We start from the raw sequence: 13,407 nt of genomic DNA, 5'->3' as shown, positions 1-13,407 counted from the left end.
TCACACACACAATGAACTGAAATGTCTCCTTCCAGCTGCTATAAACTCCAAACTGAAATTAAACAATCTGTCTTTTTCCTGTAGAATAAAAAAAACATCAACCTCATTCTCTCCTTCTTTCTGTTCACCTCTCCTCTCTTACTCTCCCTGTTCCCATCCCTCCCGTTCCCATTCTCCCATAAACACAAAACAATCCTTTCATATCCTGAGCTGGCGTGAGAAAACCACAAGAAAAATGACAAGCGTCCCCGAAAAAGAGCCAGAGAAACGGTGCGAAAGTGAGAGTAGGGCAGAGGTCGTGAAGGGAGAAAGTGGGCAGGAAGGAAAGAGGCTGAGAGCAAGAGAATGAGAGACAGAGAGCACGAGGAAAGGAAAGGAGGAAGCAGGTGTTTTTGAATAAACAAAACATGTGAACTGAGTCAGGTGTAGGATTCAGAGGAGGAGGAAAGAAAAGAAATGCACCAGATGGACTTTGGGAGCAGATTTTAAATATTAACATCAATATTTTATTATTGATAAGTATCTGGTTGCAGGTTTTTATGCCAACAGTAGCTGAAGGCTGCAGGCCCATTTCTCTTTCTACTAGATTAGCTTTCTGTATCTTCCTCTTCTTAAATAAAAGGCCAATGTGTGACCTGAAATGTATGCAAACGTGCAGCTGTTGCAACAAATGAGGAGAAATTAAATTATGTTTTTTGGATTATTAACTTTTCAAATACGTAATAAGTGAGTGAAAGATTATAGATTGGGGTTTGTTGGCATCACAAAGTAAAACAAGCAAGAACAAATCCACCTCCAGAGGACAATTTGGTTTTAATTTATGCTTATGGTGGACTTGCACTCAATCATTTACTTAATTTCCCAGAAATCCTCTGGGATTGAACTTTATATTTTCTTTGTACTAATACAGGAGTGTAAAGGTAGAAATTAGTAATCACTTTTCCACAGTTTGGTTCTGTTCGGTACAATACTTGGTCAAAATCAAGCACTGTTTATAAAAGGCCAATAGCTTATTCGAGTTTATATACTATATTAATTCTATATCACAGCTTCAATGCAAAGAGATCATGAGATCAGTAACAACTTCAGCTTGTTTAAGATTTGTTCTTACATGTACTGAACATCTATGATAACGAGGGGATTCATTACATTTATCTCACAAGGGATGAAACAATTACCATTTTAATGGTAAACCCCCAAAAACTCCCAACAGTTAGTACTACCGTTTTTTTCCTCTTTAAAGTCTTCTTTGTCTTAAAGCATTTGTTTGATGTAGTCAGTCAGTAATGCAGCTGCCAACATTATGACGGGTTAAAACGGAGTCCACTCACCTTCAGTCTTTTTAGACAATTTTCCCTATAGCTACATTTCATTAATCCAATGATAATATTATTTGATAATGAACATATACAGAGGCTTCTGTTTTTATTTTTGTAAATTTTTACATTTATTTCTGATGATCTGTGTCAAAAAAGCTTTATGAATCCACTGTGATTCAAAGTTGTAAAACAATAAAACATCAAGTTCACGGTGGGCGGTAACATTTTATAGGCACCGTATAAACGTTAACAGCTTTACTACTTAACACAGAACATCCTGCAGATATTTGTGAAACCATAGTGACCCAAACACTGCTGAGATAATAGCAAATAAAAACAAGTACCGGCTTGTGCTACCTGCTAATTTCAACTTCAGCCAACATTTACATTAGTAGAGTGGAAGAAGGAAGGAGGCAGAGAAAGAAAGGGGAGAGACTGTAGGAGAGAAAGGAGTGAGTCATTGTATTTCCCAGCAGCAAGAGATGGTGAGAACATCAATCACAAACCCCACCCACACCCACACACACACACACACACACACACTCCAGCAAATGCAGACACAAGGTACACAAGCTGCACAGCCAAGGTCATCACACACAGTATAGACTGAATGCTGAGTGATGTATGGCTGCTTGTGTCAAAGAAACTGTTGATCAAATTAACGCAGGAGAGAAAATATAAAAGAAGACTTATTCGGTAAAGCTCTCTGTAACTTTATTTTGAAAGGTGCTATATAAATAGTTATTATGAGTGTATGTGTATGTGTGTGTATCCGAGCAGATTTTTTATATCAGTCTTTAGAGGCTTAACTTTGCACACACACACACACACACACACACACACACACGCACACACACACACACGCACACACACACACACACACAGCACACGCACACGCACACAAACCTGCTTTACATTGAAAGGAAACTGGTTTTAGAGTCGTCCATTCAGCTCATTTAAGACAAAACAGGCTGGTCGTTATCCACTAAATGGTGTGTGTGAGTGGGTGTGTGTATAGGAGGGAAAAAAAACACCAACCGTCCTCTCTATCTTAAAGGGTGGCATTAAAATTGCATGAAGCCTGCATGTATGCACACACACACACACACACACACACACACACACACACACACACACACACACACACTCAGCTGCTTCCAGTCAGCAGAGTTATGTAACACCACTGCAGTAAATGGGCTGCCTCCTACTGAGAGAGACGCAGGCTGAGGGAGAGACTGATACTGACACAGAGAATTTTAAGTGTGAAATCTGGTGAATTAACAAACGTCCACGTGTATTTGTTCAGTTGCGTTTTAATGCCGAAACCATCTGCCCGTCACTTTAATATACGACCATATGTGACTGACAGCGAGGAGGCGGGCCTCTGGCTGTGACTGACCTATCACACGCAGGAAGCTCCTAACAGCCTCACTGACTGCCCTTTTGCTACCAAAGACCTGATCAATAAAGCCAATCAGCCAGTAATCTTATGTAACCACAAAGGTCAGCAAAAAAACCCTCGTTATAGTGGTGTCAATTCAAAATGAAGAGTTTTATTGCATGTGCAAATGGATTCTGCCGTGTGCCGGCTAATGAGAATAAAGAAGTTAAGCATTGGTATTTAAACCAGCGTCACAGAGCATTGCACCATGTTTAGAGACCAACAATCAACCCTAATTTGATACACAGGTGCTCAGTTGTTCATTCATTCACTCTATCTATCTTAACTTTCTAGGGAGTTTCTTTCTCAGCCTCTGTCTGCTGAGAACTGAAAGATAACATTAAATAACTGTTGGGAACAGCAGTTTGAACCCTTTCACACGAAGATGAAGCAGACCGTGTATCACCCTGTGTTAAAGCTAAAAGACAGTATAACACACTTCCATGTCTCTCTCATAATATGTGTAAATGAGTAACAACCTAAAGCAGAGGACTCGAACTCAAACCTGGGGTCTGGATAATGTAATCCAGTCCTTAAGGTTATTATATTTTTAAATGATTTATTATAGTTGGCTCATATTAATTTAAAATAGGTCTTTATAATTACAATAAAAACTAAATTCTTCTTTAAATAAATGTTGTTTGTTTGGTTGCTAAATAATTGCAAAGGTGCCTGCAAATCGGTGTAAACAGTTGATAAATAGAGAGCAGCCTTGATTTGTTATTTGGCTGCAAACAACAAAGAATGCATGGAACATTTGATTGAGGTGTATCTTATGAGATGACAATATGAGTTTGAGACCTCGACCTAAAGTCATGGACACCAGAACACCAAAATATGATGTGGTTACATGATAATCTTGATGTGAAGAAGACCGATTAAACTTACGAAACATTGCTGATAAGTAAGAAACTACAGCCGGAAATTACCACTGCAGCTAATTCACCTTATTCATTAACAAATAAAATGATTAAATGTGGCTCAAAGTTGTGTGACACCACCTCAACTTGTTCTAGCCAGAAAGACTTGACTTTGGTCACTGCTTTCCTCCCCCAACACAAAAAACCTTCAGGGCAGTTGCAGAGCCGCCTGCTAGAAGGAATATTTTAAACAAAATATATTTCCTTCATTTGTATTTATTTCAAATCACACAAGCAAATGAAGACCATGACAATAATGAACAGGAGTGTGGGCAGAGCATCGTGACCTTTAATACTTTCCTGGTAAACAATATATATTACCGACAGCAAATGAGAAAACACGGAGCACTAGTCTCGTCAGGATGCAACAACAGCCCACTATTTCCACCACAAACAGATCTTTCACACTTAAATGACTCTCGACCTTCATCATTTCAGCCAGATATATGACTGTACACGATAAATCTCGTCAGCATCCATCCACCCATCCTGTTCAGTTTCATACTGTCAAAGCCACGAGGGTTAGTGAGAGAGAGCAGATGTTTTTCTACTCTTTTTCTACTTCTTAAATACACACACATTAAATAACCCTGAGGCGAGCCATTACTGCATCTCTCACTGGCTGCTATTAGGCCAGTTGTGTGTGTGTGTGTGTGTGTGTGTGTGTGTGTGTGTGTGTGTGTGTGTGTGTGTGTGTGTGTGTGCTGTTAGGATTTATAGATTTTCTGAGTTTGACTGACTAGTGTACTACACTCCAACATGTTCTGTATTTTATGACACATAAACAGATGTCAAGTTGAAAAATGACATGGAAACAGTAAATATTAATATATACTGTATATTCCATGTATTATCTAGACAGTAAAATCAATCTGGATTTTTGTGTCTATTAACAGTTTCTCATGCTCACAAATACGTTCAGAACAATTAAACATTTAGCAATTAGATAATATTAACATAACATTTGTATCTTTGATGGAAATCTCCAAAGAAATCTTCCTCGCTCTCATTTAAGTGAGTGTAACTGAACCGGTGTGTATATGATTGACCATTTTGTGTCATGTGTCATGTGTTGTGAATGTCAGAAAGCTTCAGGGCAGTTCAAACACGCTGGGTGAGGAGAATTATTTGATTGAGCTTCATGTCCCATTAGCCTTGTGCTGAGGTCACCGTGGAGCTCCGAGGTCAGCGGCTGTGGCGCTCTGGATGAGCCGTAGGTGAAGGTTTGAATGCTGGTGTTGTGTTAAACATCTGATCTATTTCCATACTGGGTGCTCTGGAGGCCACGTGAGTCTTATTAAACAAAACATCTGTGATGGGAGCTCGATTACCCCAAATGACCCCTCTGCACATGCAAGGTATTTATTACAACAACATATGGAAACTACATCTGGGTGTTTGTTTACAAGTGAATTTACAGATATTTTATTATAATTTAGATTCTGATTACAATATTATTAAAGAACACATAAAATGTAAAGCAAACAGTATGTTCCTGAAGTAGGCCTAATGCACAATATGTACTCAGTTGTTTGTTTTGTTTCTTAATTCACTTTTTATTTATAAGAAAAGGGATTTTTCTTCTTTCAGAAGTTACACAGTCTCATTTTAAAAGTATACTCTAGTTTGCAATTATTGTTCCTAAATCAGCTTGTTGTTAACAGGTAGTTGTTTAGCCATTTTACTGTGGCTCTGATCAGAATTTGTTATCATATTCTGACATTTTAGAGATTAAACCTGTTAAATAAAAGACATAATAGCTTGTTTGTCCATGTCCTCATTGGGCAGGATGATATTCTATGATTTTACATTTTACTCATAACTCAACCTATTGTTGAATGGTTTTCACTTGTGTACTGACTCATTTTACTTTGATGAGTCCGTGTGTGACTTTATCTTGTGTTTCTGTTTCACTGCTGCACAACCAGTTTCCCTTTGAGATTTAATAGAGCGAACGATTGATTCAATTATCGATTTATCAAAACAATAATATAACAACGGAATAACGACAATGATTGTTTGTTGCAGCTTTAAAGAATTTGCTTCCCCTTGATGTTTCTTTGTCCCTCGTCATCACCTGAGAGCTCGATGGTGGTTTGTTTTTGATGACTTCACCTCCCTGGAGGGGGGAGGGTGGGAGCAATGTGCTGACAAACAAATACACACACACACACACACACACACACACACACACACACACACACACACACACACACACACACACACATTCAGTTCTGCATTCCTCACATATCCTACACTAATAGCACACACATACCTAGCTTATCGCCTGTTGCATGGAAAAACACACACACCCACATGAACACACATACTATGGCTTTGTCTTAAATGACTAAAATGTCTGCTGACTCTGCATTTACCGCACATCACAAACGCAAACAAACACGCGTGAATGTAACCTGTAGCGCTGTTTAGATTACGGTGGAACCCTCGTAGCGACCCCCCTCATGGTCCACGGACCACAGCTTGGGAACCACTTGCATCAATCATCACATACCGGTGATGCTGTCACTGCCTCGGTATTACACCGATAACCCTGCCATGCCACGCTGGTGATTTTGGCAAATAAAGCTGCCAGAACCTCTTTTGTGTCTCCGTGTGTACAGTGATAACATTAATGAACAGCGATTATATAAAGAGCTATGAATAGGAAGGCTTTAAATAACGGACTAGACTGGTCTCTCTCTCTCTCTCTCTCTCTCTCTCTCTCTCTCTCTCTCTCTCTCTCTCTCTCTGGAGGCACAGGCAGAAGTGTAAAAATATAAATGAGGACTGAAGATTGTGGTTAAAAGGCCTCATCTGTTGGCAAAAAATACAATTCACACTGTCAGTGGCTCCTGTTTCTCACCTAGCTACAGATGTTATTTTCTTTCCCCACGTACTGCATTTCATCTGCCCCTTGGAGCTACCTTCACACATGCAACATTTTATCCATCTCTCCACCTACTGCGTCCCATGAATTACTGGGTCAGATTATGGTGATTAGTCACTGTGTGACATCAAGCCAGTCATTTATATAACCCTACTCTGTCTGCAAGGTCATCTGCTAGATTAGACTGGCTAACATGATAGGATCACTCAGTGGATTAGGCTCACCTGGCATGCTAGCATAAACAATGCAAGATCAAGCTGTTTTGCACAATAAATACATGCAACATGTAGCAACAGAGGATGCTAAATTTAGTAAAATACTGCATAAATTAGCACGTAGCTAAAAACTGTGAAGTGTGAAAGTCAGTTGAGTCATTAATGTTAAATTACAATAACAACCAGGTAACACTGGTAGGGTGCTACAGAGGGAAATCAGTGTAGCTACGGCATAACAGATGACATTTTTCATTATATTAATCAAGCATACTGGGCTATTATTTTGAAATTCTCAGACGCTGTGTACAGAATGCCAGTGGTTCGCTGTGCTGCGTGCTATCATGCTACCAAATTGCTGCTAAATTATAAAATAGGACCTGGAAAAGCTCCTGTTGTGTTTCTGGTGGATCAAATACATGACAGGCACTTTTGTTCAAACTTCAGTGTTTCCTGCAGTGTTTTCATTGCGGAGGTGGACCGCCTTGCCTGAAATTAGGACAGCTAAATATGCTAAAGCATTTTGTTTCGGGGGAAAAAAGCTGAGCTGCTATTTCACACATCACGCCACGTATTTAATTAGTGGGATTACTGTTCAGGCGATTGTCTGGTAAGTACACTGATCATGAGACAAGATGCATCGGAAGCTGGAGGTGATTCACTCGTTATTGCTGTTTGGTGTGTCTAACAGTGAAACAGTGGACGGTTTACCCAAAGAAATCAAATAAAGTAAAGGTCAAGACACTAATACAGTGAGCTGAGGCTTTCAGCCACAGAACCTGAATGAATAGAAGGACATTTCCTCTTGGATTGTACTAATCTGCTTTAGTAAAGCCAAGACGGCCTCCAAAGAAGGATAACAATGTTGCAGTGCTGCCAGTCCGGGACTGCTTTGGGTTCAACATTGGTGGCATACTGTAGCTATTGTTGTGTGCACAGCTAGTTAGTCAAACAAATAAACAGATTAGGAATAAACGAGGCTAATGGTGAAAAACTGCCCTTTGGGCCACCTTCGGACTGCTCTGCCCTGATTCCCAACCAGACTCACTCTATGTAGTTAAAAACAAACAAGAAAGTGAGTGTTATCTTAGAGATCTGCCCTCTCTAGCAGAGGGCAAACAAATACAGCAAAGCTTTTGCCAAATAAATCATCTGTGTCTTATCAAATTTTCTAAAAGAGAATCTTTTACTTTTGATGAACAAAAAAACCCACTTTATTTTGTAGTTTTTGTCTATTATTCATCCCTGAAGGTCTTTTTTTCTTCAAACAAGTGAAAGAAATTGCCCATTACGTAAAACGCTTTCAACCAGAATCAAGGTTAAGTAATTAGAGGTTTAATTAATTTTAGTATTTTACTTGCATAAAGGCCAATTTCTCATAACATCCCTAATCTGAGGCTACTGAATTTCCTAACTGTAACCTTCTTCCCTCTATTCCTGTTAATATGGAGCTGCTACAACCAAGCATGAATATATTAGATGGAGATAAAGATATTTGTGTTGACAGTTCGATGAGTATCACGATGCTTTAACAGCTTTCTCTGTATCACTTAGAGCTCACTTCTAAGAAAGCTTGTTATTACATCGAGCTCCTAACCAAAAAAACCTTGCCAGAACGCACCGTCTGCACTCATCACCTCCTCTCCTCCTCCTCGTTCCACAAGATGACCTTTTCTCCTTCTCTTTTTCTCTCCTTCCTTTCACCCATTATCATCTCTCCTAATCTAGTTCTCATCATTGACTCAATCTCTCTCTCTCACTCTCTTTCAGCTGCATTAAGTCATTAGCTGATGGTCTTACTAAGAGCATTGGCAGAATATGTCTGAAGGAGAGGCAGCTCCGACAGTCTTTACGTATGTCCTTGCATATAAGGAGAAAAAAAGCCTGTGTCCTAGTATGAGTGACTGCTGCCAGGAGCTCAGAGACAGAACAGAAACAAGCTCTGCATGCTCTCCACACAAGACCTTGTAAGGTAGAAGTTTCTTATCCTTTCTCTGGGTTGTGTAAATATGGGCTCCTTGACCAAACTGTGTCTGCTGCACACACACACACACACACACACACACACACTGACACATACACTCTTTTTCTCTGACCCCAATGTTGTGGGGGTTACACACACAATGGTCTCACTCAGGGCGGGCCAACCAGCCAGCTTACCAGCTATCCAGCTAATTCCAGTCGCTACAGTCAGTCTCGAGCGTGCATGCCGCATTAACCGCATGGAGTTGGTGGGGGGGGGGTTGATATTTGTTATACCAAAACTTGGACCTCTGCCCACGGAATTGGAGTGGAGGGGGGCTTGTTTTCATCTCTCTGTGCCTGTTTGTTTGTCTGCAACAATCTGCACAAAACCAACCTTTGTGTAACAGTTGGTCATGATTGGGTGAAGAGGTGGGGGCGGGGAAATGCAGTGGGTGTGGCTTCACATTATACAAGACATATAACTTATAAGTGGATTCACAAAAAACAACCTAGTGAGTTCATCATGGGTGCATTACAAGAACTGGAAAGTCATTCAAATGTTGTTCAAGACAAGAAGTAAAAGTTTTCCAAACCGCCACTGGGAGCAAACCTTAACATTACCTTAAAGTCCCCCTCCACCCAAAAATATGTGTGTGATGTAGAAACTTGAGGCCACCAGTGCACATACACTGAGAATGGACTTTATAGTGAAGTAGGACCATCTTATGTCCAGCAGGAAAAACTTGCATATTCATAAACTGGAATATTAATGAGGTAGAAGGTGTAGATGCTTTCTGAGGAATTGATGTGGTGGTATATATGTCACATGTCTGGAGGGGATTTTTAAACCTGCTCTAATCAATATTCTTATTTTACCAATAAATCAAATGACTAGCCGATTCTCTTGTATGATCCTAACCCGACTCTGCAGCTCCCCTCATCTCTACGGAGCCTTTTAGCTTCTTTCAGCTCATTGTTTTGGTTTTTACAGTCCACAGTTGTACTGTTTTGGTTCACTCTCGCCACTCTCAAGTTAGCAACTAACTGATATTGCCTTCAGAAGTTGGCTATGTCAATGTTTGTTGTTTCACAGCCTTAAATGGGAATAAATCTGTTCCCATGACGAATGCGGGCCTGATTGACCTGTTTCATGCTTAACAATGGCTGCAATCAGAACAACTTCCCTGAAATCGCGTCACAATTCAGGCACAGTCATGTAAACGTGTGTACTCCCTTATATACAGCCAATTTTTCTGGAATTCAAACACCGTTGCACTGGTGTGTCAGCCACGATGTTTTTAGAGGTCTGTGCTCTACTGAGTGCAATCTACTTTATATTCATCTGGAAAGAAGGCAATCCTCTCAACCTATGATCAGCATGAAAGGTCAGATTGAACAGCAGTCAATTAGCCTGACATGACTGGATTAACTCTCCATATCAGTGATGAATCACACACAACTTGACACCAAAATCTGTGTCTGCTTTAGTTTTATTTATTTCAGCAGACTAATCTGCTCCAGTTGTGTCTCCCATTGGTTCAAAAATCTTCTAAGAGGGGCTCAGACACATCCTGATCTACAAAAATAGGTTAGGGCAACTAAATCATGGCCAAAAATAGAACAAAAACATGCAGCAACTGCCCTGCTCTGACACTACCACATGAGACCTGGGTTACAGTAATTATGAATAAAAGTACAGACAATGCAATTACAGCACAGCACTCTTCTGCATTGAGCTAAAAAATGTTTAACTCGCAAAACTTGGCAGATCTCGGTACTGTCCTTTCGAAATAACAGAAAATTGGAAGCGAGTGTTTCAAAGCCTGGTTCCCTGTGGCGGCTCATCCTGGGAGAGCCAGCCAGGAGTCACGGTGGCCACAGAACGACCTGCCACTCATGTTGCCTTGGTTATGTAAGCTAGAAGATCACACTACGCCACTGAGGGGGGGAGGAGAGATTTGGAGAGAAAAGGAAGCAAGAGAGAGTAAAGGGGGGTAGCATGGGAAGTGACTTTGAATTATAAACAAGGTTACGGCTGTAGCCTTTTATCTCCCTCCCTCTGCCTCCCTTTCTCCCCCATGTTCTTCCCCTTCTTCCTCCCTCCTCCACTCTTCACACCCTCTCAGTCTCCCCTAAGGGCTCCAGTGTACTCCAGACGAAATTGGACTTGGCCAAATCTCAAAGGCCGTCGCTGGGTGCAAATGACAGTATACACTCAATGTGTTTATGTGTGTGTGTGTGTGTGTGTGTGTGTGTGTGTGTGTGTGTGTGTGTGTGTGTGTGTGTGTGTATTTCTGTGAGTGCAAGCTAGCTAATCTCCTGGCAGATCCAGTGGAAGTCCATCCGAACAAGGTGAACAGGAGGTGGAATACATCTAGCTGCCAAGGTGTCTTTTTAAATGCCAGAACAACGTGAGGACAAAAAACAAACTCACTACTACAGTACTACTACTCACTGCTTATCTCTCTTAACGTGGATGCAGTGTTCATATTCTGAATAAGACGTCTTATTCTTACTAAACTTAATGGTTTTAGATACTGGTTTTGCTACTTTTCCCTTTTTTTATATAATAATAATGATTGGAATATCTTTAATATTCTTTTTGACTTTCAGACAAAATTAGACCTTTGAAGTCAACTTGGGCTCCAGGTAGTGGTGATATTTTTTACTATTTCTTGACAGTCTACAGACTAAACACAGAAATATATATATATATATATATATATATATATATATATATATATATATATATATATAAAATAATGTATATTGTTTGTATATTCTGCATATTGAAATATGCATAAAAATACAGAACATATGCTGTGAATATGTGTGTGTTGACTCTTTACTCACCTATTTGCAGCAACACCGGAGTCACCAGCGCCGTCTCCATGGCGTAGCAGAACTCCCGGCCAAACATCACGGCCCCATGCATCACCCATCTCTTCACGGAGATGCCTTCGATCGATCCCTCGCTCGCCAACTCCTCGCGTGCTCGGCCTCCTCCTGCCACTCCTCCATTTCCCGTTCCATCCGTCTCACCTGCTGCTCCTCCTTTCTCCTCATCCGTGCCTGATGTCGTGGAGTTTTTGGCGTTAACCCCACCCACCACAGATCCGACCTGCATGGCGTCAGCCTCTGTGTTCTGGGGAGGCATGGCGGAGGGCATGCACGCGATGAGAAATCAAGCGCAGGCCCCCTTTAACACCCTGACTGATCTGAGAACAATTTATCTGTGAGATTAAAACAACAACTTCCCTGATTCCACAAAACTATTTGTATCAAGTTACTTGTAGTTACTTTAAAACGACTTGTGACTTCATGGAAGAAATCTCATTAGAATCTTTACAAGCTACAAACTGCAACCTGTGGTAGTAACTTGCTGGCTTGCTTATGTAGTAGTTACATCTATTTACTGCTTTAAAAGAGTAATCAGCAGTTAAGGGTGTTAACACAAAAAAACACTAATAGTGTCCCAGCATGTAAGGTAATACAATCTAATCTAAAACTGCTCAAATGAAAAAGACTATGGACACTAAATAAATGAGCAAAAACAATCAGCAATCAGTTGTCCTCTAAACAAGTTGTCCTCCAAAAACACTGCAGCTTCAAATTCAATAAGTTTTAATCCTCCTTTGATTCCCCCCAGAGTCAAAAATCAGTTTTCCAAAGGCTTGTAGAAAATCCCGAAAAGCAACGGAAGCAGTTGAATTTTCACAGGAAGAGTGAGCGGTACATTCCAAGAGTGAGTTTGTGCATTAGCTTCTTTCTGTGCGTGTGTCAGGTGTGTTTGTGTATATGTTTGTGTGTGTGTGTATGTGTGTATTTGTGTGTGTGTGTGTGTGTGTGTGTGTGTGTGTGTGTGTGTGTGTGTGTGTGTGTGTGTGTGTGGTGTATGTTTATGGCTTTTTTGTCATTGAGGTTTCTACCTCTTTTTTTCTTACTGTCTATTACAAGCTGTAAAAATCCATATAGAAGACCATTCGGTGAGTTCCAGAGTCATTTTGTTTATAGAGGGCTGGATGGAGTGGGTGGGGGGCGAAGAAGAGGTCGCGGGGGGGGGGGGGGGAGGAGGAGGAGGAGGAGGGCAGGTGGCGAAGGTTAGCGGAGCTCCTCTGAAAATCCCCATCGATTGGCTGATCAGTCTGTAGGAAAAAAAAACCAACAGCAGGTGTGGTGGGGGGAGGCACAGAGCCACGACGCAGCCGTTCCATTGGTCAGGAAGAGAGGTGAGCATGGAGGAGAGGAAGAGAAAAAAAAACACCAGAGTTAGAAACAGCAACTTAACTTTCAAACATATATTGTTTGAAAGTAATACTGTGTTTTTCCTGTTATGCCAAGAGCTCAGGTGTGTGTCAACGTGAACATACGAGGTGGAAGCAGAGCAACACCTCATTTAACGTGCATTAATTGACACAAGAAGAAGAAAATAAGTGGCGAAGGTACAGCAGCCAAGGATGTGATTGCTGCTTTTCTGAAGAGTTGATACACGTAGATGCTAGAAAAAGGACAACTGACAATTGTGCTTCTATAATCAAACAATGTCTGTGGGTGTTTTGCCTGAGGAAGACTGCCAAGCTTGGAATATTCTGCCATCCAGAATAGCTTCCAGTCCAAGCCTTGTGTGTGTTTTTCATGCCATTACGTGTCTGTATTTATG

At 40.8% G+C, this 13,407-nt stretch overlaps 1 protein-coding gene across 2 annotated transcripts in view; it reads right to left on the bottom strand.

The window, feature by feature from the left end:
* Positions 1–13,407, bottom strand: part of LOC127357639 (solute carrier family 45 member 4) — a 56,407-nt gene that overhangs the window by 24,301 nt on the left and 18,699 nt on the right. For both annotated transcript variants that reach the window (XM_051389970.1, XM_051389971.1), the window contains exon 3: positions 11,601–12,892. In XM_051389970.1, the coding sequence (XP_051245930.1) occupies positions 11,601–11,916 (316 nt within the window). In that variant the 5' untranslated portion in view covers positions 11,917–12,892. The remainder of the gene's footprint in view (positions 1–11,600; positions 12,893–13,407) is intronic.

The sequence above is a fragment of the Dicentrarchus labrax genome, unplaced genomic scaffold, assembly GCF_905237075.1.
Source record: "Dicentrarchus labrax unplaced genomic scaffold, dlabrax2021, whole genome shotgun sequence".
Lineage (NCBI taxonomy): Eukaryota > Metazoa > Chordata > Actinopteri > Moronidae > Dicentrarchus > Dicentrarchus labrax.
This window is presented reverse-complemented; position numbering and strand designations above follow the sequence as displayed.